The sequence below is a fragment of the Erpetoichthys calabaricus genome, chromosome 5, assembly GCF_900747795.2.
Source record: "Erpetoichthys calabaricus chromosome 5, fErpCal1.3, whole genome shotgun sequence".
NCBI classification, from domain to species: domain Eukaryota; kingdom Metazoa; phylum Chordata; class Cladistia; order Polypteriformes; family Polypteridae; genus Erpetoichthys; species Erpetoichthys calabaricus.
Window position 1 is genome coordinate 188860306 of NC_041398.2, and position 22780 is coordinate 188883085.

The 22780-nt window shown below is 41.6% G+C and overlaps 1 protein-coding gene across 1 annotated transcript in view; it reads left to right on the forward strand.

Moving 5' to 3' along the window:
* Positions 1–4991: 4991 nt before the first annotated feature.
* Positions 4992–22780, forward strand: part of LOC114652112 (N-acylethanolamine-hydrolyzing acid amidase-like) — a 28849-nt gene continuing 11060 nt past the window's right edge. Inside the window, exons 1-5 of the mRNA XM_028802310.2 lie at positions 4992–5199; positions 8950–9123; positions 15889–16015; positions 20150–20240; positions 20638–20711. Coding sequence (XP_028658143.1) covers positions 5021–5199; positions 8950–9123; positions 15889–16015; positions 20150–20240; positions 20638–20711 — 645 coding nt within the window. The 5' untranslated portion in view covers positions 4992–5020. The remainder of the gene's footprint in view (positions 5200–8949; positions 9124–15888; positions 16016–20149; positions 20241–20637; positions 20712–22780) is intronic.

Below are 22780 nucleotides of genomic sequence, written 5' to 3' on the forward strand. Positions count from 1 at the left end.
CTTTTCTAAGATGCATATTTACTAAGAGTGACATGCTAGAGTGACAGAGGCTAATTTAGCAACCTTGGGGTGCCCATTTCTACCCTCTAGCTAACTAGGCACCGTTGTCTGTTTATTATATCCATTTATCCTTTACAGGACCAATGTAATCGGGTTCATCGTTCCAGGGGTTATAGGCCATCCTTGTATCATTAGGAACACACCAATAAATGCACGGCTTTGGGATGTGAAAGGAAATCCAGAGAAGCCATAGAAACATCCACAGGTGGACCACACAGACCCTGACATTTTAAAAAATGGATAGATGGGCAATACGCGTATCCTGATCCAAGTATTTGGATCTGCGCATTTTCAAGTTTCAAAGATCATCAATGCATGCCAAGTTCATGTTTTATTTTCAACATTACAAAATGAGGAAGCAGTATGTTGGCCATTAAGCAACTTCAACGACTGCCAGTGTTGACTCTGCCGAGTGTGTGAGGCGGCTGGCAGTTTAAAGAGATGTCATTTTAAGGAACTCACTTTTTGCTTCACCTGCTATTACACAGAATTTGGTGACAGTTATTCTCCACTTAGCATTTCTTCACTTTTCATGGTTAAAGCAATGGCCCTTTTCTGGAGTAACTCGACCACAGGCCTGACACACTCTGAATGAATATTTATTCACTCACCTCCTAAATCTGCTTGATCCAAGTTTTAGGGAAAAGGAGTTCCAGAGCCTCTCACAGTAGCACCAGGTTCAAGGAGGGCAGCGATGCTAGTGAATGTACAAGTCCATGGCAGGACAACCCCCACTCATAATCACTCACACAGGGCTGCCTGTTCACCACACCTGCATGATTTTGGGATGGGTAGAAGTCTCAGACAGAGATTGTGAGATTTGTAAGCCATTCTTCTGGAACCGTAAGGCTCTTGTCCCACCATACTGTCACTCACTGAACAAATTATGAACACTATACCAATACTGGTTTTGGTCTTCATTTGCTCTCAAAGCAGCCTTAATTCTTCATGGCATTGACTCCACAAGATGCTGGAAATATTTCTTTGAAATTCTGGTCCTTGTTGACATGATTGCATCACACAATTTCTTCAGATTTGCCAGATGCACATTCATGCTGCAGGTCTCTTGTTCCACCTCATCCCAAAATTGATCTGTTGGATTGAGAACCTGTGACTGGGAAGGCCACTTAAGAACACTCATTGTCATGTTCATGAAATCAGCTTGAGACAAATTCTGCTTTGTGACATATTGCATTATCATGCTGGAAGTAGCCATTTAGAAAATGGATAAATTATGGCCATGAAAGGATACACATGGTCAACTACAATATCCAAATAGACTGTGACATTCAAGCAATGATTGATTGGTATAGACAGGCCCAAAGTATGCCAAACAACATTCCCCACACCATTACACCACCACCACCAGCATAGACACTTGCCATAAGGCTGGTTGGGTACATGGATTTCTCCTGTTGGTGCCAAATTCAGACCATAACATCTGTGTACCTGAGTAGACATTGATATTCATCAGACCAGGCTGTGTTTTTTAAGTCTTCAGTTGTCCAGTTTTGGTGAGCCTGTGTCCACTTCAGCCTCAGCTTTCTGTTCTTGGCTGACAGGAGTGGAACCCTATGTGGTCCTCTGCTGTTGTAGCCCATCTGCCTCAAGGTCTGATGTGTTGTGACATCTCTTGACAACAAGTCCAAACTTCACAAGACTATAGGAAAGCTGTAAACATTCTCCCAGAAAGAGGTCTCAGCCTTGGATTTGGATTCCATGAATCATTTTCAGACCAGCTCAGGTGGATCAGCTGCAAGGCAGGAACCCACCCTGGATGGGCTGCCAGCCACTTTCAAGGCAGATTCATGAACACACCCACAGTGAGCCACTTTAGAGGTGCCAACGCATGCATATCTTAGGGATGTGAGAAGAAAATATCCCAAAAAAACAAAAATCAAGGACAAGATGATAACATAAAAACTCCAAAAAACAGTGCCAAAGCCAGAACCTAAAGCCAGGACCGTAGAGATGTGAGGCAGCATTGCTGACAATGGCACTAATCAAGGTTAAAAGTTTGCACCCAAAAATGTTAAGGAAGCATCATCATGCAGAGTCATATTATATTTAGGAAGCTGATATACTACAATTTACTTCTAGAACACAGATAGTGGCACAGTGGTTTAGTGCTGCCTCATTAGGCTGACTGCCTGAGTGACAATATGTAAATTTATTCCTGGGGATATTGTAAAATCAGGGTGTTATTTGAATATACTGATTAAATGCAATTTGTTAAGAAAAACTCACAATAAAAATGTAAAAATGCAGATGATGTTTAATAAAATGGAATTTACCTTGAATTGCCTTTTTTAAGAATAAAAGGTGCTTAACGTTGCATAACTTCCATATTTGATCATTTTGATGTAACAACAGCAGGAAATGAAGAAAAAATATTGCAAAGGTAATATTAAAAACCACAAGCAAGTGCCAAGGGGGGCTTAACATTAACTATATAGCCAGAAGTATGCAGACACCCCTCCAAATGACTGAGTTCAGTTTTCTCAGCTGTACCCATTGTTAGCAGGTGCACAAAGCTAAGCACATAGCCATGTGATCTCCATTGACAAACACGGGCAGTAGAATGGGTCACACTAAAGAGCTCAGTGACTTTAAAGGTGGCACTGTCATAAGATGCCACACTTGCTTCAAGTCAGTATGTGAAATTTGTGCCCCAGTCAACTGGAAGTGCTGTTATTGTGAAGTGGAAGTGCCTAGGAGCAACAGCATCTCAGGCAAGAAGTGGTAGGTCATGCAAATTAACAACAGCGGTTCCACCGAGTGCTGAAGCACACTGCATAAAAATTGGACGTCACTTACAACAGAGTTCCAAACTGACTCTGCACCACAAAAAATGAAATCTTAGCAAGAGAAAAGTATTCACATCATGACATTAAATCTTGTTTTTCTTACTGTAAGAATTACGGACTTATCAAAAAATTTGTATTTACGATTTTTTAGCTTGCCATTTGCCAAATATTTTTGCTAAATTAAAGCAAAACAGCTCCCATTTAAAATTTATTTGTATTTATTTTTTCTCTAGCATTTGTACAGTATCAGCAAAAGAAGTGTGCATCTGCCCAAAGAAATCAACAATGGTGCAATCGCGCAGTGGAGTGTCCATGTTCATTTGACCGTGGCTTCAACTAGACTAATGGCAGAGCACTGTGCTGTGTGTGTGCAAACTATCCATAAGCCATTGCAAATGTGTTGTATTGCACATCTTCTGCGGTTACAATGTAATTTTCAAATTGCCTTTACTCTATGATTTTCCCTCACAGATAGTGCTTTTCTAGACACACAAGTGAGGTGCCACATTAACCACCATGAATGTGTAGCACCCACCTCGATGACGCAACAGCAGCCATATTTGTGCCAGTACGCTCACCACACATGAGCTATTAGGTAGTGTAGGGGTGAGAAAGATAGGAAATTAGAGACAGTGGGTGATTAGAGGGCCAGAAGAGATAAGGCCAAGGTAGGCAGTTTAACCAGGACATCGGGAATCACCCAACATTTTTTGAAAAGATGCCCAGGTATCTTTTATGAACATAGAGAGTCAGGAACTCGGTTTTTGAAGGATAAGACATCATCCATTTTACATCTTGATGGTAATGTCACTACACTTGGGCATTGGGATCCACACTTAGGCCACAACCTCAATAAAACTGTCCTAGCAGGACCTTTTCCTGGTTAGTTTTCCATCCAAGTACTGGCCGAGCCCAAACATGCTTAGCTTCAGGTGGATGACGTACTCTGAAGAGAAGAGGATTTGGCTGCTGTCATAACTAGAATCACAGCGCAGCCTTAATTATTATAGCAATGTTCTTCTCAGTTAATCCACTGGGGCACCATGTGCAGGGTCCATTCCTAACTTACACATGAGGCTAAGCAAATGGACTGTAGTTTCCTCCATCCTTTAGCTTGGGGTCTAAAAAGTCAGTCCTGGAGGGTCATAGTGGCTGCAGGTATTTGTTCCAACCCGATCTATTAATTAGAAACCAATCCTGGTCAATAAAAATATTTTATTTAACTTCATAGCTTCTTAGTGCTTTCATTCTGCCATGTCAGATTTTTTTTTCCTTTCCAAGGATATCATCCAAATGATTTATAGCATGAAATAGATGAATAATTCTTAGTCCTTCACTTTCATTTCTTCAGTTTCCTTCTAAATATTTTATTAAACCAGAGAGTTTGGGGTGAATACACACAGGAGTCAAAGTGATACAAGTTAGATGAAGAATGGCTGGCTCCTTTGCCATGTGCACCTTGTTGCTAATAAGGAGCCATTAAAAACAGACTGTAGCTGTTTAAGCTTAAAATAAGAAATTAAAGGTGAGGAATCTTATGAAGTGAGACGACTAAAATGAAGTATTACAACTGCTTGAGCAATAAGTGTGTTAATGGTAGTCATTGGCTTCTCATTAGGAAATTGAGTTGGAACAAATACCTGTAGCCACTACAACCCTCCTGGACCGATTCTGCGGACCCTGCTTTAGAATATGATTGCAGAATAATAACATAACAATCTCTAATGCATTTAATCCAGATCAAGGTTACAGGGAGTCCATAGCCTATCCAGAAGAATAAGGCATAAAGCAGTAAGAGAATGCCAAGCCAGTCGAGGTCTGCTTGTGTACACCCACAATGACACTGGGCAGTTTACAATTGCCAATCAACCTGGCATTGTGAGAGAAAAACTGAAGAACTCAGCTAGCAGTTATTAACTGCATGTGGAGAGACAGCAGGATTTAAACCCAGGACGCTAGATCCAAGAGGTAACAGTACAAGAATGCAAATATGAATGAGTAAAATATTACACTGCAAGAAGTGCATGGCAGTCATTTGTTATTTAACACAGGCAGGACTTAAAAAGGAAAAGGTTGCAACACAACCAGAAGCATACGGTATATAAAGAAAGTGAGAGATCTACGCTCATCATTCTTCCTCCTGCACCTTCCTGATGCTAAGGCTGAGGATGAAGTTCTTGGGAATCTTGTTGCTGTGCAGTTTTGTCTCAGCAGATTTTCCAGCAAAGACATTCAAAGTTGAGCTGAAAAGGCCATCTTCATACCGTTGGAAGGGCCTCTCAAAAATCATAGATGCTACAGCAGTAAGAACAGCCATTTCTGACTTAGCGAGGTAAGTTTATCCTAACAAGTCATTTCTTTCTTTAACCTCTGATGCCATTTTCTCTGTTTTATAACAGAGTGTTTCTTAGACTCCGTCTGGGGTACTGATTGTGGCTGCTTATTTTTTGTTCTCTTAAACGACAGCTCCTGTTGCTAATTACAGCTTAAAACAAGCTAACTTTTTGGATCTGATGGGCGCACAATTTGTGACCAATGTGCATGCCATCCATCCATATATTCCGGTTCCAAACCTGCTTATTCAGATTAGGTTTGTGAGGAAGCTGGAGCCCATCCCAGCAATCGCTGGGTACAAGTGATAGACAGGGTGCCAGTCCATCGCAGCAATATGGATACCCGTAAGAACAAATTAAAAAATCCTTAAACTGTGCCAGCTTTTACACTTCATCAGCTTTGAATTCAAGCTGTTTTCAAATATAGCCAATCATTACTGTGAAGAGGTAGGAAATCAAGCCTGCTGCTTCCCAGAAGGTAGTAGTAATAACAGTGATAAATGATTTAAAAATACCACGTGTGCAGAACACAGTGAAATTCTTACTTGCATTTCTGGACAGTATGCAGTGAGAAGTCAAGCAAAATGACACCTTTTATTGACTAACTAAAAAGATTACAATATGCAAGCTTTCGAGGCAACTCAGGCCCCTTCTTCAGGCAAAATGAAACGGTCAAAATGTATTCAAATATAGAACTTCATGTTATTTAATAGAAAACATAAATCAGCTTACTTGGTGTACTCCTTATTCCTGTGCTCTCAAATCCCGAAACCCCGATAAAACTCTATTCTAGTATCCCTTAGTCGTGTGTCTGACCTGTTAGTGCCTCTGCATCACACTGCCTGAACTTAGCCTCTGTGTTATTATCTGTGTGGAGTTTGCTGTGCTCCCCATGTCTGTCTGGGTGTTGTTTGATCTTGTAATCTCCCCACCGCACATCCTAAAGACATGCAGCTTAGGTTACCTGGCCACTGTAAATCAACTTGCTATGTGTCACAGTGCCTAGAGTCCTGGGTAGTTCCCTACCTTTGTGCCCGATGCTGTTGCTTTTACCTCCATCTGCCTGCAATCCTTGGATTAAGTGGGCCCAGTAAAAGGTCGGGAGCGTTACTTTTACCTTACTTTAGTGCGGATTCATTGTAACTTTGTACAGAGCAGATCATGGCATTCCCATGGCTTTCGATTGAGGAGAATGTCACTGTAACAGGATTTATTGTCTTGTAAACTATTTAGCCAGTGTTATTCTTAAAAGAGAAATATTGAGTGTGCCATAAGGATTGTCAAGAAGAAAAAACCATACAGTAATCACCAGGTAACACAGAAAGTGTACATTTCAAATATATACTGTAGAATAATGTTGTAGAAATCAGGCTCACTCTAAGCATCTGCCCAAAGATTAAAGTGCCTTGTCACAAAACAGACCAACAAGCAGCCATGGTGGCTATAAGATGGCTCAGAGAACATTAGTTACCCTGGTTAGCCATATTAGCTGACGAGTTTAAGGTGAAGAGATTCAGCTTTGATTATAATGTTGAAAATGATGGGGCATCAGTCACATTTACAGGAAGCGTCCTCAGACTTATAGGGGTCCCAAAGCTAAAACTGATTTTATTATAATTGTATATTTGGCTGGCCCCCTTATTCTAGGCCAGTGGTTCCCAAACTCAGTTCTGGGAACACAGTGTGGCTGCAGGTGTTAAAGTCCAACCAGATTCACTGATAACTACTGGTAATAACTGATCTCATTTAATTAGCTGGTCTTTTTTTCACTTCTCTTTTATCATATTCAAAAAACACAGCAAAATGATTTTTACGTGCATAAGACATTTAGAAACATTTCTAATTTTGCTATAGCTTTAAATGCTTATCTCTCTTTTGGTGTTTTCCTATTATTTTGCCCTTTTTGTGTAGTTTGCTCCCTTTGTATCCTAATAATGACAATTAAAAGGAAGTAGAGCAGACACTCGGGCAAACAACACTGAATGATGAAAGGCAGTAACTACTTTAGCATCAGACCTACTAATCCACCTTGAAAGGATAAGTATCTGTGTGTCCGTCCACATTTGATATCTTGGTAATTCCAACAGATGACATATCACAAACATTTTTAGTAACAAAGTGCATTGAATTTGTCATTTCAATAAATGCCGCATCACAGACATTAACAATGCTTTTACAAATCCCATACCAAATGGCAAAAAGTAGAGATATGATGCACTGCAAAGTTAACACTGAGGTCTACATTGATTACTTAGATTTCAGCCCATCTAGGCAGGTAGCACATCTAGTAAAAGTCTCTGTCATTCCAACAGGTGGTGCATCACAAACATTTGTAATAATAAAACATTGTATTTATCATTCCAACAGATCGTTCGTCACAAAAATTTGTATTATTACTACAAATGTTTGTGATAGATAGATAGATAGATAGATAGATAGATAGATAGATAGATAGATAGATAGATAGATACTTTATTAATCCCAAGGGGAAATTCACAATGTGATGCGCCATCTGTTGGAATAGAAAATCCAATCCATTTTATTTCTACTTCTATTTCTAATGAATATTAAATATTATTAAATATATTATCTGTGTTGATTACTTGGACGTCAACCTGTCTTAGGAGGGAAGGACAGCTAGTTAGAAAATAATGGAATAAATAACCAAAATATCTGGAAAAGCAGAATTAAAATCTGGATGAAAATATCCATCCATCCATTATCCAGCCCGCTATATCCTAATTAGAGGGTCACGGGGGTCTGCTGGAGCCAATCCCAGCCAACACAGGGCACAAGACAGGAAACAAACCCCGGGCAGGGCGCCAGCCCACCACAGGGATGAAAATATTGTTTTGTTTTTTTTTTTAAAAACTACATTATCCCTACATAACGTTTTAGTACATCTTAATACAAAATAACCAAATGTAGTTTTGAAGTTTGCACATTGACTCAAAAACAGAAAAACTGTAAAAAGGCAGCTCACATAATTAGGTCAGGAGTCCAATTAAACAAAACCTGCATCCCCAGTGGGATTCCCAGGACTAAGTTTGGGAACTGCTGTTCAAGGCAACTCACAAGATCAGGACACATTCTTGCCATTCACACACTTGTGTTGGAGACCATGCAGGTCAATTGACTTGCTCAGAGTCACACATTGAGATGGAGACAGCAAGTGAAGCAGCACCTGAAAGTCCAGTACGCTACTAGTTAACATTCATTTCATTGCACTCTTAGAGCACAAGTCAAGAGCCAGTCCTGGAGATGGCAGGCTGCAGGTTTATCTGGACACTCTTTGTTACACGCAGTCAATATTAGCTTCCAAACCATCAGACAGAATATCTTTGGATTGTAGGGAGAAACTTGGCAGAGAAGCTTGCTTTTTATGCTCTGTCCTACTAGCTGCATCACCACCATTACTACTTTTATGTAAATTTTGTGTTGAATCACTCCATTGTGCATTTCAACACTCGCAAGGTAAGAAAAATAATTATGCATTTGATTTTTTTATATAAGGCCTTTTAGAAACATAATTATAAAAATAAGCTAATATTCATTTATTATAAATGCAGAACCAATGACCTTTAAAAGACAATTTGTGAGATGAACTCACAATTATTTTATTTTATTATGTATGCATTGAGTTGGACCTTCCTTGAATTTAGGATGGCAGTGTTGAACTTTTACAGTAATATGTTATGAAAGTGAGAAAAACAGAAACATACCTGTGACTTTTCTTTTGATTTATGCAGGAGGTCCATTCAGCCAGAGAACATGTATTTTCTTGCAAGGAAGATTGCAGTAAAGGCATTGTCTCGACTGCCCAAAAGCCAGAAAAAGGAAATCGTCGGACTGGCAAAGGAGTTGAAAACGGATATCGCTGATATAATGCTCTTTAACTTTCTTTATGAGCGTACAACATTTAGGTATGTGATTAGAAGTGTTAGTGCGATTCTAAAAGTATTTTGAGTCTCATTTGTCTGCATACTGTAATGAAAATAAGAAATGTGTTATATACTTTAAAATGTGTGTGTTTATAATCAAAGCAATTTTTGAGGTTTCATGTTTCTTCTTATGGCTCATAGGCACTAGACGTCTCTAGAAATGGAATAAGCTGGTTCAGAAAATTAAGAAACAGTGGAATAAATAATTTAAAGTGCACTATATATGTTTCACTCATCAAAAGTGCTTGGCTTACACCTTGCAGGGAAAAATAAGGGAATAAGTACAGCTGGAAATATGAACAAATCATCAGTAACTACGAGGGCAATCCCAAAAGTAAGGTCTCCTATTTTTTGAGAAATACAAACAACCGTTTATTTTCTATAATATTTACATCATTTTAAAGGTTAAAGAATTATTTATTTTTCTACATAATTGCCATTTCGGTCGATGCATTTTTGTAGACGCTGTGGTAGTTTTAGAATGCCCATGTCATACCAGCTCGCTGCCATGTCCTTCAGGAAGCGTTGAACCTCATCTTTCACCTCTTCGTTGGAGCAGAATCGCCTTCCGGACAAATGTTCTTTCAACTTAGGGCACAGGTGGTAGTCACTGGGTGCAGAGAGCATCCAGAGTGATCCGCCGATCTTTACGCATGTTTTCCTCAACCTTCGCGACTGTCTCGTCGGAAATTGATGGCCTCCCGTTCCTTTGTTCGTCGTGAATTTCAGTACGACCGGCTGTAAACTCTCTACACCACTTGCGAACGTTTTTGACATCCATGCACGACTGTCTATACACTTCCGTCAATTTGCTATGAATTTCAACCGGTTTAACGCCTTTTGTGTTCAAAAATCGAATAACTGCTCGAACTTCACACTGGTGGTAGCGTTCAACAGGAGCTCCATTTTCAACGGCTGCCAGCCAAGATTGAGCATCCTAGCGAAGCCGCGCGTGCTTGTTTGGGAGTGGAGGAAGCACCAATCACAACAGTGTGGCCAACAGCCGTACGAACAGTTCCTCTACGTCCCCACCGCTTTGGAGACCTTACTTTTGGGATTGCCCTCGTAGAAATATAAAATTCAAACTTGTGTCATCCTGACCCACCCCTTGCTTTTTCAGGGTAGTGTTTCGAAAGAGGCTGCAGTGTCGCAGAGGTCCAGGCATGAAGAGTAAGCTAGCGCTCCTTTGTGTCAAAATAATTTGGGAGAAAAAGATACTGTAGATGTATATATACTGTATACAGGGTAGATATTTAATAAATATACATACACCAACTCAAGGCTATTAATTTGAAAAGGTGAAAGTACAGTTAATTGGTAAAAACAAGAAGAGATGGCAAGATACAAAAATGAGGCAACTAGTAGAAGATAAAAACAGGCCATTTAGCCCTAAATGACTTGCCATTCCCTATCCTCCTGATTTTTGCAAAATATAATGAAGTCAACAGGTTTTACAAACTACTTCTGTCTACCTTAGTACATGGAAACACCATCCATCCATCCATCCATCCATTGTCTCCCGCTTATCCGAGGTCGGGTCGCGGGGGCAGCAGCTTGAGCAGAGATGCCCAGACTTCCCTCTCCCCGGCCACTTCTTCTAGCTCTTCCGGGAGAATCCCAAGGCGTTCCCAGGCCAGTCGAGAGACATAGTCCCTCCAGCGTGTCCTGGGTCTTCCCAGGGGCCTCCTCCCGGTTGGACGTGCCTGGAACACCTCACCAGGGAGGCGTCCAGGAGGCATCCTGATCAGATGCCCGAGCCACCTCATCTGACTCCTCTCGATGCGGAGGAGCAGCGGCTCTACTCTGAGCCCCTCCCGGATGACTGAGCTTCTCACCCTATCTTTAAGGGAAAGCCCAGACACCCTGCGGAGGAAACTCATTTCAGCCGCTTGTATTCGCGATCTCGTTCTTTCGGTCACTACCCATAGCTCATGACCATAGGTGAGGGTAGGAACATAGATCGACTGGTAAATTGAGAGCTTCGCCTTGCAGCTCAGCTCCTTTTTCACCACGACAGACCGATGCAACGCCCGCATTACTGCGGATGCCGCACCGATCCGCCTGTCGATCTCACGCTCCATTCTTCCCTCACTCGTGAACAAGACCCCGAGATACTTGAACTCCTCCACTTGGGGCAGGATCTCGCTACCAACCCTGAGAGGGCACTCCACCCTTTTCCGGTTGAGGACCATGGTCTCGGATTTGGAGGTGCTGATTCTCATCCCAGCCGCTTCACACTCGGCTGCGAACCGATCCAGAGAGAGCTGTAGATCACGGCCTGATGAAGCAAACAGGACAACATCATCTGCAAAAAGCAGTGACCCAATCCTGAGCCCACCAAACCGGACCCCCTCAACACCCTGGCTGCGCCTAGAAATTCTGTCCATAAAAGTTATGAACAGAATCGGTGACAAAGGGCATCCCTGGCGGAGTCCAACTCTCACTGGAAACGGGTTCGACTTACTGCCGGCAATGCGGACCAAGCTCTGGCACTGATCGTACAGGGACTGAACAGCCCTTATCAGGGGGGCCGGTACCCCATACTCTCGGAGTACCCCCCACAGGATTCCCCAAGGGACACGGTCGAATGCCTTTTCTAAGTCCACAAAACACATGTAGACTGGTTGGGCAAACTCCCATGCACCCTCCAGGACCCTGCTAAGGGTATAGAGCTGGTCCACTGTTCCGCGACCAGGACAAAAACCACACTGTTCCTCCTGAATCCGAGGCTCGACTATCCGACGGACCCTCCTCTCCAGGACCCCTGAATAGACTTTTCCAGGGAGGCTGAGGAGTGTGATCCCTCTGTAGTTGGAACACACCCTCCGATCCCCCTTCTTAAAGAGGGGGACCACCACCCCGGTCTGCCAATCCAGAGGCACTGTCCCTGATGTCCATGCGATGTTGCAGAGGCGTGTCAGCCAAGACAGTCCTACAACATCCAGAGCCTTGAGGAACTCTGGGCGTATCTCATCCACCCCCGGGGCCCTGCCACCAAGGAGTTTTTTGACCACCTCGGTGACCTCAGTCCCAGAGATGGGGGAGCCCACCTCTGAGTCCCCAGGCTCTGCTTCCTCATTGGAAGGCATGTTAATGGGATTGAGGAGGTCTTCGAAGTATTCCCCCCACCGACCCACAACGTCCCGAGTCGAGGTCAGCAGCGCACCATCCCCACCATATACAGTGTTGACACTGCACTGCTTCCCCTTCCTGAGACGCCGGATGGTGGACCAGAATCTCCTCGAAGCCGTCCGAAAGTCATTCTCCATGGCCTCCCCAAACTCCTCCCACGCCCGAGTTTTTGCCTCAGCAACCACCAAAGCCGCATTCCGCTTGGCCTGCCGGTACCTATCAGCTGCCTCCGGGGTCCCACAGGACAAAAGGGTCCTGTAGGACTCCTTCTTCAGCTTGACGGCATCCTTCACCGCCGGTGTCCACCAGCGGGTTCGGCGATTGCCGCCACGACAGGCACCGACCACCTTACGGCCACAGCTCCGGTCAGCTGCCTCAACAATAGAGGCACGGAACATGGCCCATTCGGACTCAATGTCCCCCACCTCCCTCGGGATGTGGTCGAAGTTCTGCCGGAGGTGGGAGTTGAAGCTACTTCTGACAGGGGGCTCTGCCAGACGTTCCCAGCAGACCCTCACAACACGTTTGGGCCTACCACGCCTGACCGGCATCCTCCCCCACCATCGAAGCCAACTCACCACCAGGTGGTGATCAGTTGACAGCTCTGCCCCTCTCTTCACCCGAGTGTCCAAGACATGTGGCCGCAAGTCCGACGACACGACCACAAAGTCGATCATCGAACTGAGGCCTAGGGTGTCCTGGTGCCAAGTGCACATATGAACACCCCTATGCTTGAACATGGTGTTCGTTATGGACAATCCGTGACGAGCACAGAAGTCCAATAACAAAACACCGCTCGGGTTCAGATCAGGGGGGCCATTCCTCCCAATCACGCCCTTCCAGGTCTCACTGTCATTGCCCACGTGAGCATTGAAGTCTCCCAGCAGAACGAGGGAGTCCCCAGAAGGTATGCCCTCTAGCACCCCCTCCAGGGACTCCAAAAAGGGTAGGTACTCCGAACTGCTGTTCGGTGCATACGCACAAACAACAGTTAGGACCCGTCCCCCCACCCGAAGGTGAAGGGAGGCTACCCTCTCGTCCACCGGGGTAAACCCCAATGTACAGGCTCCAAGTTGGGGGGCAATAAGTATACCCACACCTGCTCGGCGCCTCTCACCGGGGGCAACTCCAGAGTGGTAGAGAGTCCAGCCCCTCTCAAGGAGATTGGTTCCAGAGTCCAAGCTGTGCGTCGAGGTGAGCCCGACTATATCTAACCGGAACCTCTCAACTTCGCGCACTAGCTCAGGCTCCTTCCCCTTCAGAGAGGTGACATTCCACGTCCCAAGAGCCAGTTTCTGTAGCCGAGGATCGGACCGCCAAGGTCCCCGCCTTCGGCCACCACCCAACTCACACTGCACCCGACCTCCTTGGCCCCTCCCATAGGTGGTGAGCCCATGGGAAGGGGGACCCACGTTGCCTCTTCGGGCTGTGCCCGGCCGAGCCCCATGGGTGCAGGCCCGGCCACCAGGCGCTCGCCATCGAGCCCCACCTCCAGGCCTGGCTCCAGAGTGGGGCCCCGGTGACCCGCGTCCGGGCAAGGGAAAACGCCGTCCAAAATGGTTTTTCTTCATAGGAGGTTTGTTTAACCGCTCTTTGTCTCATCCCTCACCTAGGACCAGTTTGCCTTGGGTGGCCCTACCAGGGGCATAAAGCCCCGGACAACAGAGCTCCTAGGATCATTGGGACACGCAAACCCCTCCACCACGATAAGGTGACGGTTAAAGGAGGGGACATGGAAACACATTTTTCATATCTCGCTATTATAATAAAAAAAATCCTGGGACGAGACGAGACTTTTTTAGCCTAGGACGAGACTTGCCTTTTTCAGAGAGACACTTTCACGTCCCATGCGACTTTATGCCAAGAGATTTAACCGCGCCCGGAAATAAAAGACAAAGAGTAGATGACAAAGTAGAACGTCGTAAAGAATTCAAAACGTTGGCGTGATACATATGTAGAGCAGGTTAGAGATAATGAAAGTACTAAAATTCAAAAGTCTCAAAAAAATGGATAGTAAAGACCGCATTGCCACAAACGGAAATTATTACTGGGTGAAATAACGGAACAGCGAAAAAAGATCGAATATATTGTTTGGATTTAAATTTTAAGTCGGAGACTTATAGATCGTCTAATTCGTGTTGCCATTAGTTAAAAGTAGTGTTTCTTCCCAATGAAGACGCGTATGTGCAAGAATTAAAAGATTTGTTGTTTGGCAAAAGTGAAATACACACACGTGAGCAGGAAGAGACACGAAATGGCTGGCGCATAGCGCAGGCTGGGGGGAGGGTTGGTAAGTGAAGCGAGCAGGGGGCAAAGCCCCTAGTCTATGTGAAGAAAAACGTTGTGACATTTACTCTCAACCAGCTTCAATTAAGCTCCCATCTTCTGGTTGAAGAGCTCATTTTAAAGTAACAAAGGCCTCCATCGTACTAATGCCACTTCTGTCCTGCGACTTCTTAATTGTTGTTTGTTTAATCCTGCAACTTTGCTTAGAAAGTGTAGAAATATTGGACATGGATTTGAACCCAGGAACTGTGAGGTAGGAATTGCAACCCTTGCACCGCTGTGCCCTTTCAAAAGATGTGATCCTCTTTAAAATCTCATATCTTCACCTCATATGATTGGCCTGTAAGCTGAATGGCCGGGATCATTAATGTGATGGGCGTCGTTAGTAGCAAATGGTTCATGAGGACAGGGGCCACGGGTGAAACTTGGGCTAATACTTGACACCAGTGTTTAGAATTTGCCGCCAAAGTGCTGTTCGTTCAAATATTACTGTGCTGTTTCTTCATAATGTGTTGGATTAAGTTATCAAGACATGGAGTTGATCTTTATTTATCAAAACTATTCATGAATATACTTTTGACTGGAAGAGAGACATTTACAATACACTAAACCTAATGGTTGTATTTGTAACAAGGCAAGGCTGTTTACCAGAGAAGTAGTAAAACAGCAAGAAACCAAAAACACACAAAAAAGTAGCCTTATGTCTCAAATCATTCCTTTAGATTTCATATTGAAAATTCTTGTCTTGATTCGCCTAAAATAAGCCTTCCCTTTCCAGAACAAGAGTGACACACAGAAGCTTTGCAGATCTGGCATATCTACAGTATATGTACAAAGCGTCACTACACTCTCTGGTACTTACGGAGTCTCTTGTGATACAGTGTCTCACCTCTTTGCTGTCAGCCAGCAAGTAAAAAAGAGAGAAATGGATAAATAATTTTAAAAAAATATATTAATTAAATATAAATAAATAAAAATATATTAATTACATGCAGAATAAAGATTTCAATGACAAAAAAACAGTTTCAGTCCACTAGATCACATTGGACAGTTATTTGCAATTTTCCAGTCAGGAGCAAAAATGAGTGCATATCTTGAATAACTGTCCACAGTGAGCTATCAACATCAGTCTTCTCTCTGCATGACCCATGTGGCTTTGCTCGGTCAGTGCTCTTTTACGCTTTAGTTATCAGTGTCACTGTAGGCACACTCATTAATAATGCTATTACATTTTCTACATGAATTATTCTCTCTTCTGAAATGCTGCAGTGTGATTAATTCTGTGTTGGACTTTTTACTTATTGTGGTTTGCTTTTTTGTTCTTTTCAGGGATGGCACCAGCATTATTGCACAAGATTCTAATGGGCATATTTTTCATGGAAGAAATCTTGACAACACGTATAGTGCTGACTTTAGGAACCTGACGATTGAAGTCCAGTTTGTTAGGAGGGGCAAGGTATTGCATTTGCTTAAATACAACAGACAAAATAAACTAGAAATTTGCAAGCATTTCTCACTGGGGCCATACAACTTACTAAAACATAACTCATGTATTACCATAACAGCAATCAGTGGGACATTTATGATTATACAATACTCATCCATAAAATTGGACCAAAGACAAATTAAATAATACAGATATAATCATATTTCATTCTTCTTTACATTTTTAGCATAAGGAGGAGCGAGGAGTGGTAAAGAGACTTTAATCCAGGGGTCCTCAATCGCAGTCCTGGAGGGCTGCGGTGGCTGCAGGTTTTTGTTCTAACCCGGTTGCTTAAGTAGAAAGCAATTCTTGCCAATAATTTAATTTCATGGCTTGCTAGTGCTTTAACTCTGCTATGTCAGGTAATTCTCATATCCTGGATTTTGTTCCCCTTTCTAAATATCATCCAAATGATTTGAAGTCTAAAACAGACGAGTTATTCTCAGTGCATCACTTTTTTCTCTTCACTTTCCTTCCAAGTATTTAATTAAACCCAATAGTGCATGATAAATACACACAGGTGTAAATGGAAACAAGCTAAATGGAGACATGCTGGTCTCTTTTGTCATTTGCATCTTATTGCTAATTATGAGCAAAAAAAAAAAACCAAGACTACAGTTGTTTAAGACTAAAATAAGCAATAAGGGTTCAAAATCTTAATGAGTGGGGCAACTAAAGTGAAGCAGAAGTGTTACTTGAGCAATAAGTGCTTCTTATTAAGTAACTGGGTAGGAGCAAAAAACTACAGCCACTGTGGCCCTCAAGGACCATGATTGATGACCCCTGCTTTAATCCCTATGTAATTCTACTTTGAAGACAAGATTTGACATGGCTGTGTTGAACTCCTGTATTGTCAGAAGGATTGGTTGAGCTAACAGAACACACGAATACACAACACAGTGCCGGAGCACAATTTCAATGGCCACGTTGGATCCATTTGGCGACATGTGCCAGAATAGTTGAACAGATCATGAGGAACAACATGTTCAAAAACAAGAACGAGGAGAAGAACAGGGGCAGGCAGGAGACACACAATTGCATTATTTGAATAAGAAGAACAAGCAAAAATGTAAAATGACTAAACAAAGAAAGCGTCAGAGACTGTAGGAAGGTGCACAACATCTCAATCAGTGCTTTGCTTTTATTTGTCCTGCTCGTCTCTTCACATCACTGCTGTTTAATGAGAGAACACAGCCAAAACCAGGCCAAGGCCTTTATTTGTCACGTTCATGAAAACCTTTAGAAACTTAAAGGATTGCCATTCAGTTTAATTTCAAAACCAAGCATTGATAACACAGCAAAATTAAATGGGCTAGGCCAGGGGTGGGCAATGTTGCTCCTGGAGGGCCGCAGTGTCTGCAGATTTTCATTCCAACACAACTGCTTAATTAGAAAGCAGTCCTTGCCAATCACAGACCTTATTTAATTTTATAGCTTGTTAGTCTCCAATGTAAGGTTCTTATATCATAGATTTTTTCCTTTCCAGATATATCATCCAAATGATTTGAAGCCTAAAAAGGATCATTTTCAGTCTGTCACATTTTTCTATTAAGTGTTTTATTAAATCAAACAGTGCATGATGAACACACACAGATGTAAATGGAAACAAGAAAGATGGAGAACTGCTGGCTGCTTTGTCTTTACGTCTTATTGCTAATAAGGAGACATTGAACAGGGAATGCAGCTGTTTAAGATTGAAATAAGCAATTAAGGGTAGGAGACCTTTAACAAGCGAGACCACTAAAATGAAGCATCAAAATGTCACTTAAGCAATAAGCGCTTCATCAGCAGTAATTGACTTCTCATTAAGAAACTGGGTTGGAAGAAGAACCTGCAGCCACTGTGGCTCTCCAGGGCCGACATTGCCCACCCCGGGGGTAGGCTATTGAGTGAAAAATAATACAACACACTAATTAATGGCAGTACCAACAAACTAACATTAGAGGTACCTTTCTTAATTTTTTTCTTATAACTCTATTTGAAGCCATTAGGAAGCACCAGTATAATTCAGCTCCAGAATTTTGTAAGTTAACTCTGACCATATGTTCTGAGATTTTTCATTTATGGAAGATAAAGTTTTGAGGTAAGGCAGTTGTACTCACTAAACACAGAATCAAAGGGTTGGTGACATGTTACATGTAAAATATCACATGCAAGTTAGAGTTTCAGTATCCTCTGTACTCGTGACAATAAGGACCTAATAAACCTCTAATATAGATGTTACAAGTTATAATATATAAATGAATGCAAATTTATACCTGTTAAAATACAAATATGTCCATCCATCCATCCATTGTCCAACCCGCTGAATCCGAACACAGGGTCACGGGGGTCTGCTGGAGCCAATCCCAGCCAACACAGGGCACAAGGCAGGAAGCAATCCCGGGCAGGGTGCCAACCCACCACAGGACACTACAAATATGTAAACAATTAAATAATAATAATGCCTACTAAAGCACTACAGTGACACAGTGGTTAGCTATACCACCTCACGGCTCCAGAGACCTGAGTCTGAATCTCAGTCCAGTCAATGTGTAGAGTTTGTATGTTCTCCCCATCTCTGCTCAAGTTGTTCTCCTGATCCTCTTGTTTTCCTTCCCAACCTAAAAATATTTCATGTTAAGTTAGCTGGTGGCTCAAAATTGGCTCTATGTGAGTGCATGTGCAAGATTCTCCTGTAATAGACTAGTTAGTTGCCTCTTCAGCTTTGGTTCCTGCCTTGTTCTGGATGCTGGTAGGAAAGGTTTCACCACACAATAGCTTGAACTTGATGAAGCTGAGGTGCATTTCGTGTGCTTAGTGTTACTCACCAAATATTCAAAAGGGAACAGAATTCATAAAATAAAGCTCATTAAATAACATTGAATAGAAGGTAATATCAGAAGTGTTAGAAATAAAGTGAAGAGTGTGAAAGGAACAGATTGGAGATGTGAGAAAAAGCTGGCAGGAAAACCTTGTTTGTTTGTTAATGGACAACGCTAAGGATGATGTATTTGTGTTCCCTAAAGCGTCTCAAACCAATGTCCTATCAGGGTCTTTTTCGGGGTCCAGACCCCAAAATTGGGTGGAGAAGAAGTGGTATCATTGGTTATCAGACTGAGATTCTTTGTACCTGGAGACAGGAGCAGAAAAATGCTGTTAAAGACAGCACAACCCTCCTTTCCACATGGTGCCATCTTAAGTGTGACAATAGATACAGCATATAAATAAAACTACAATGAAAAATTATTAAAGGGAATAAAATCCACAATGCTGCAGAATGGTGAACAAACAACAAAATAGATGGAGATAAACAAGAAAATCAATCAGAACTTCTATAAAATTGACACCTAGGAAACATTCATACAGACCATGTGAGGCCACTTAATAATTGCCTGTCAAAATGTGGCAAATTCGCGATACTTTGGAAATTTGAAACCTGCGCGAAAAGGTCATGAGGCAGACATGTAAGCTGTCAATGACTGTGATTCCTAGTCATATAGCCTGACATCCTCTAGTTGATGAAATCCAGCACCTTAAGGCATTAAATTTGACATGCTCTAAAATTCAAAGTGATTTACTGTGCCACTGGCCTAAAAATCATCCTATAAACTACACCCTGAGAGGAGCAACTCACAGTGATTAGGGGCCTGTCTGATGCCTAAATACAATACTCTTGGAGACTGTCGACATGGCTGCACACCTGCATGGTAAGGGGGTCCCGCCTCACGTGGACAAAGAGAGCACAGCAAATTAATAAAAAAACAATTAGCAAATGAGGAACGCAATAAGAAAATAGAAAAATGATAGAAAGCAATTAACAAAATGAAAGCCAAAAACAACCAAGAAAGTATAATTAACAAATGATACAAAAACGAATGGAAAAAATACAAGACAACAATTCCAGTCCAACAATTCCTGTGGTGTGTTTGTAATAATACAGACTTTTATGGACCTTTGGCTGGCTATACTGTGTGTCTTCTTCACTCCCCAAACACTAGTTTGGTGGTCCCTGCTTTTTGACACTTAATTGCAGAGTAGTTTATAAGAACCTGCAGTCGACTAAACATTATTATAAAGTTGTGTTTCTACAAAGCATTGAGTTGTTGTGTTGCCATCTTCTAGGTTGTCTTCCAAGGAACAACATTTGTAGGCTACATAGGCTTATGGAATGGAATGAAGCCTTACAAGTTTGCCATTACAGCCAACGAAAGAGGTGAGAATGTGACAAGTGCGGTAGAGGAGTGCTGGAGAAAAACAACTGTTTTATTTTTTAAAAATTTACTGAAATTATTATCAGGTATCTGGTTTTATGTTATTCAAAGTTATTTGAATAAATTCAGGATTTAGATTTTCACTGTTTTCAGTCAAAGATTGGGCATTGTAGGGAGTTTTTTCCATTTTCCTAAAAACATTAAGTGATGAAACTTAACAGCATGGTTTCCTTTATTGTCTTTGGGAAAGTTACGTAAAAGAAAGAAGGGCACTTGTAAAGCCATTGGGATGCATTACTGATTTTTAAGTTTACTTCCACAGTTTTAGACTTTTAGAGGACTCCTTTTAGTCAGTATGACTTTTGGTTTAATTAAATATTTTACATATTTTTCACTTAGATGCAGGAGGCTGGTGGGAATCGATGGTTGCTGCCAGGAGTGGAAATCTTCCTGTAAGCTGGCTTGTGAGAAGAGTAAGTAACATTTATTAATAAAAATGCTGATTCAAGGGACACATAAATGGCAAGTCCCTGATTTTTATTTTTATAACTTAAGACAAGGTATACATTTCAGATTTTGGCTTATACTGCATTGTACGGAACAAATGACCTCTGCCTTTCACAGAGTGTAGCATGCCTGGGGGTTAGGCTTAAAGTGACAATTATTTATTATTATAGTGTAACAGAGCAGGGTGTAGTCTTTAGATTGATGTTCAATGCAAGCAAGCAGGTATATAAAGACTTTTGATTAATTCATATTTTATTTACATCTTTCTCTACCTAAAGCATACTGTGACATATTCTCTAACTTCTCATAGTGTATCTTTTTGTGTTATACTATTATAACAAACACTAGGATATGTGAAGAGTCTAATTCATGAAAGCACCAGTCCACCTAAGATAGATAGATAGATAGATAGATAGATAGATAGATAGATAGATAGATAGATAGATAGATAGATAGATAGATAGATAGATAGATAGATAGATAGATAGATAGATAGATAGATAGATAGACAGATATGAAAGGCACTATATATGAAAGTCTCACTTTAACAGACCAACAGGTAGATAAATAGGAAAGACATCATAATAAAAATATAGTAATTTATCAATAATATGAAATTCATTTCCTATGTCAGCAACATATAACATACTGTGGACATTAATATTATGAAAATAGTAAAAACCATGTGAAAACTTACAGAATACACAAGTGCATAACCTAAAACTATAACACAATATGCCCAATGTTTACTGTAAGAAAACAAATGGAAACTGAAGAAGGTTTGGTGTCCCTGTTGGGAAAATCCAACTGGTAGGTTTGTGTAAGAAAAATGAAGTGCCTCAGGACAACATGGGGCAGGCTTCATCTAAGGTCTCTGTACTGTAGATGTGTTAGGGTAATCTGAGGGGAGACAGTTCAGGAGGATGGAACAGGTGGGTAATGGGTAGAGCTAAGCCAGGGTTGTGGTTTTCCTCTTCTTGGTTTGCCAGTTCGGACTCTTGAGAGAACAGAGAGGCAGGTGATATCCTGTGTACCCAAAACACCATGCTCTTATCTCTCCTTATATTCAGTTCATGTCCTGTGGCATGATCACATGTTGGACAAGAATTGATTTACTCTAATGGCAGATTTTATATGTACATATTGGCGTAAGATGGATAGATAAATGAACTCTGAAGGTGATTAGTGTGTATATGCAAAGGGGGGATTCAGCTGAGCTCTTCGTTCTGTCTAATATATGGTGAAGAAGACTGTACCTACAGTCAAAAATTATTAACATTGTTACAAATTGACATTGTTGATATATACGCAAAGAAAGTGATGTAAGTATGAAGACATGATTAAAGATTAGCAAAGAAGCAGAATTTTGCATGTTTAAATTTACAGAGATAAGAGATACTTTTATTGTGTTTAAAAAACTTTGTTTACAAATCATTCAATGCATCATTTCCCTATTATAGTGCCTTCCTATAGTGAACATAATTTCAAGACAGTTTTATAGTGTAGAACTATAAGAACAATTTCTTACACGTTAATTTTCCATAATTATAACACAGCCAGTTTAACTGTCATTCTCATGCACACACAGCACTTTAGACATTTTGATGAAACTGGCAGCCTTCTGCTTTTCAGCCACTGAAGCAAAACAGCTAGAAAGTGAGCAAGTTTTCTCCGTTGTCATTTTAGATGAGCACTGGGGTTTGTTTATCTTATTTGACTACGTAAAGGCATCTCAAATGAGACAGTAGCAGATGTAAACTAACACTAACGTGATTGTCCCTCCCAGGACACACAAACACATACAAAGCCAGTTGTCACAATAGAACTTTGGCCTGCAGTAGAAAGCTCATATAAACCTGAAGAGATCCTGCATTTTTCATACCAGTGAGTCCTGAGCCCACAATCAAAACGAAACTGTGAACATGCTATATACCAATCTGTGTAGGCTATGGTGTTAAAACACACAGATCAGCCTAATTTTGATATATCAATCACAGGGATGCTTTGAAATGGTGTCATTTTTTATATCTTGCAT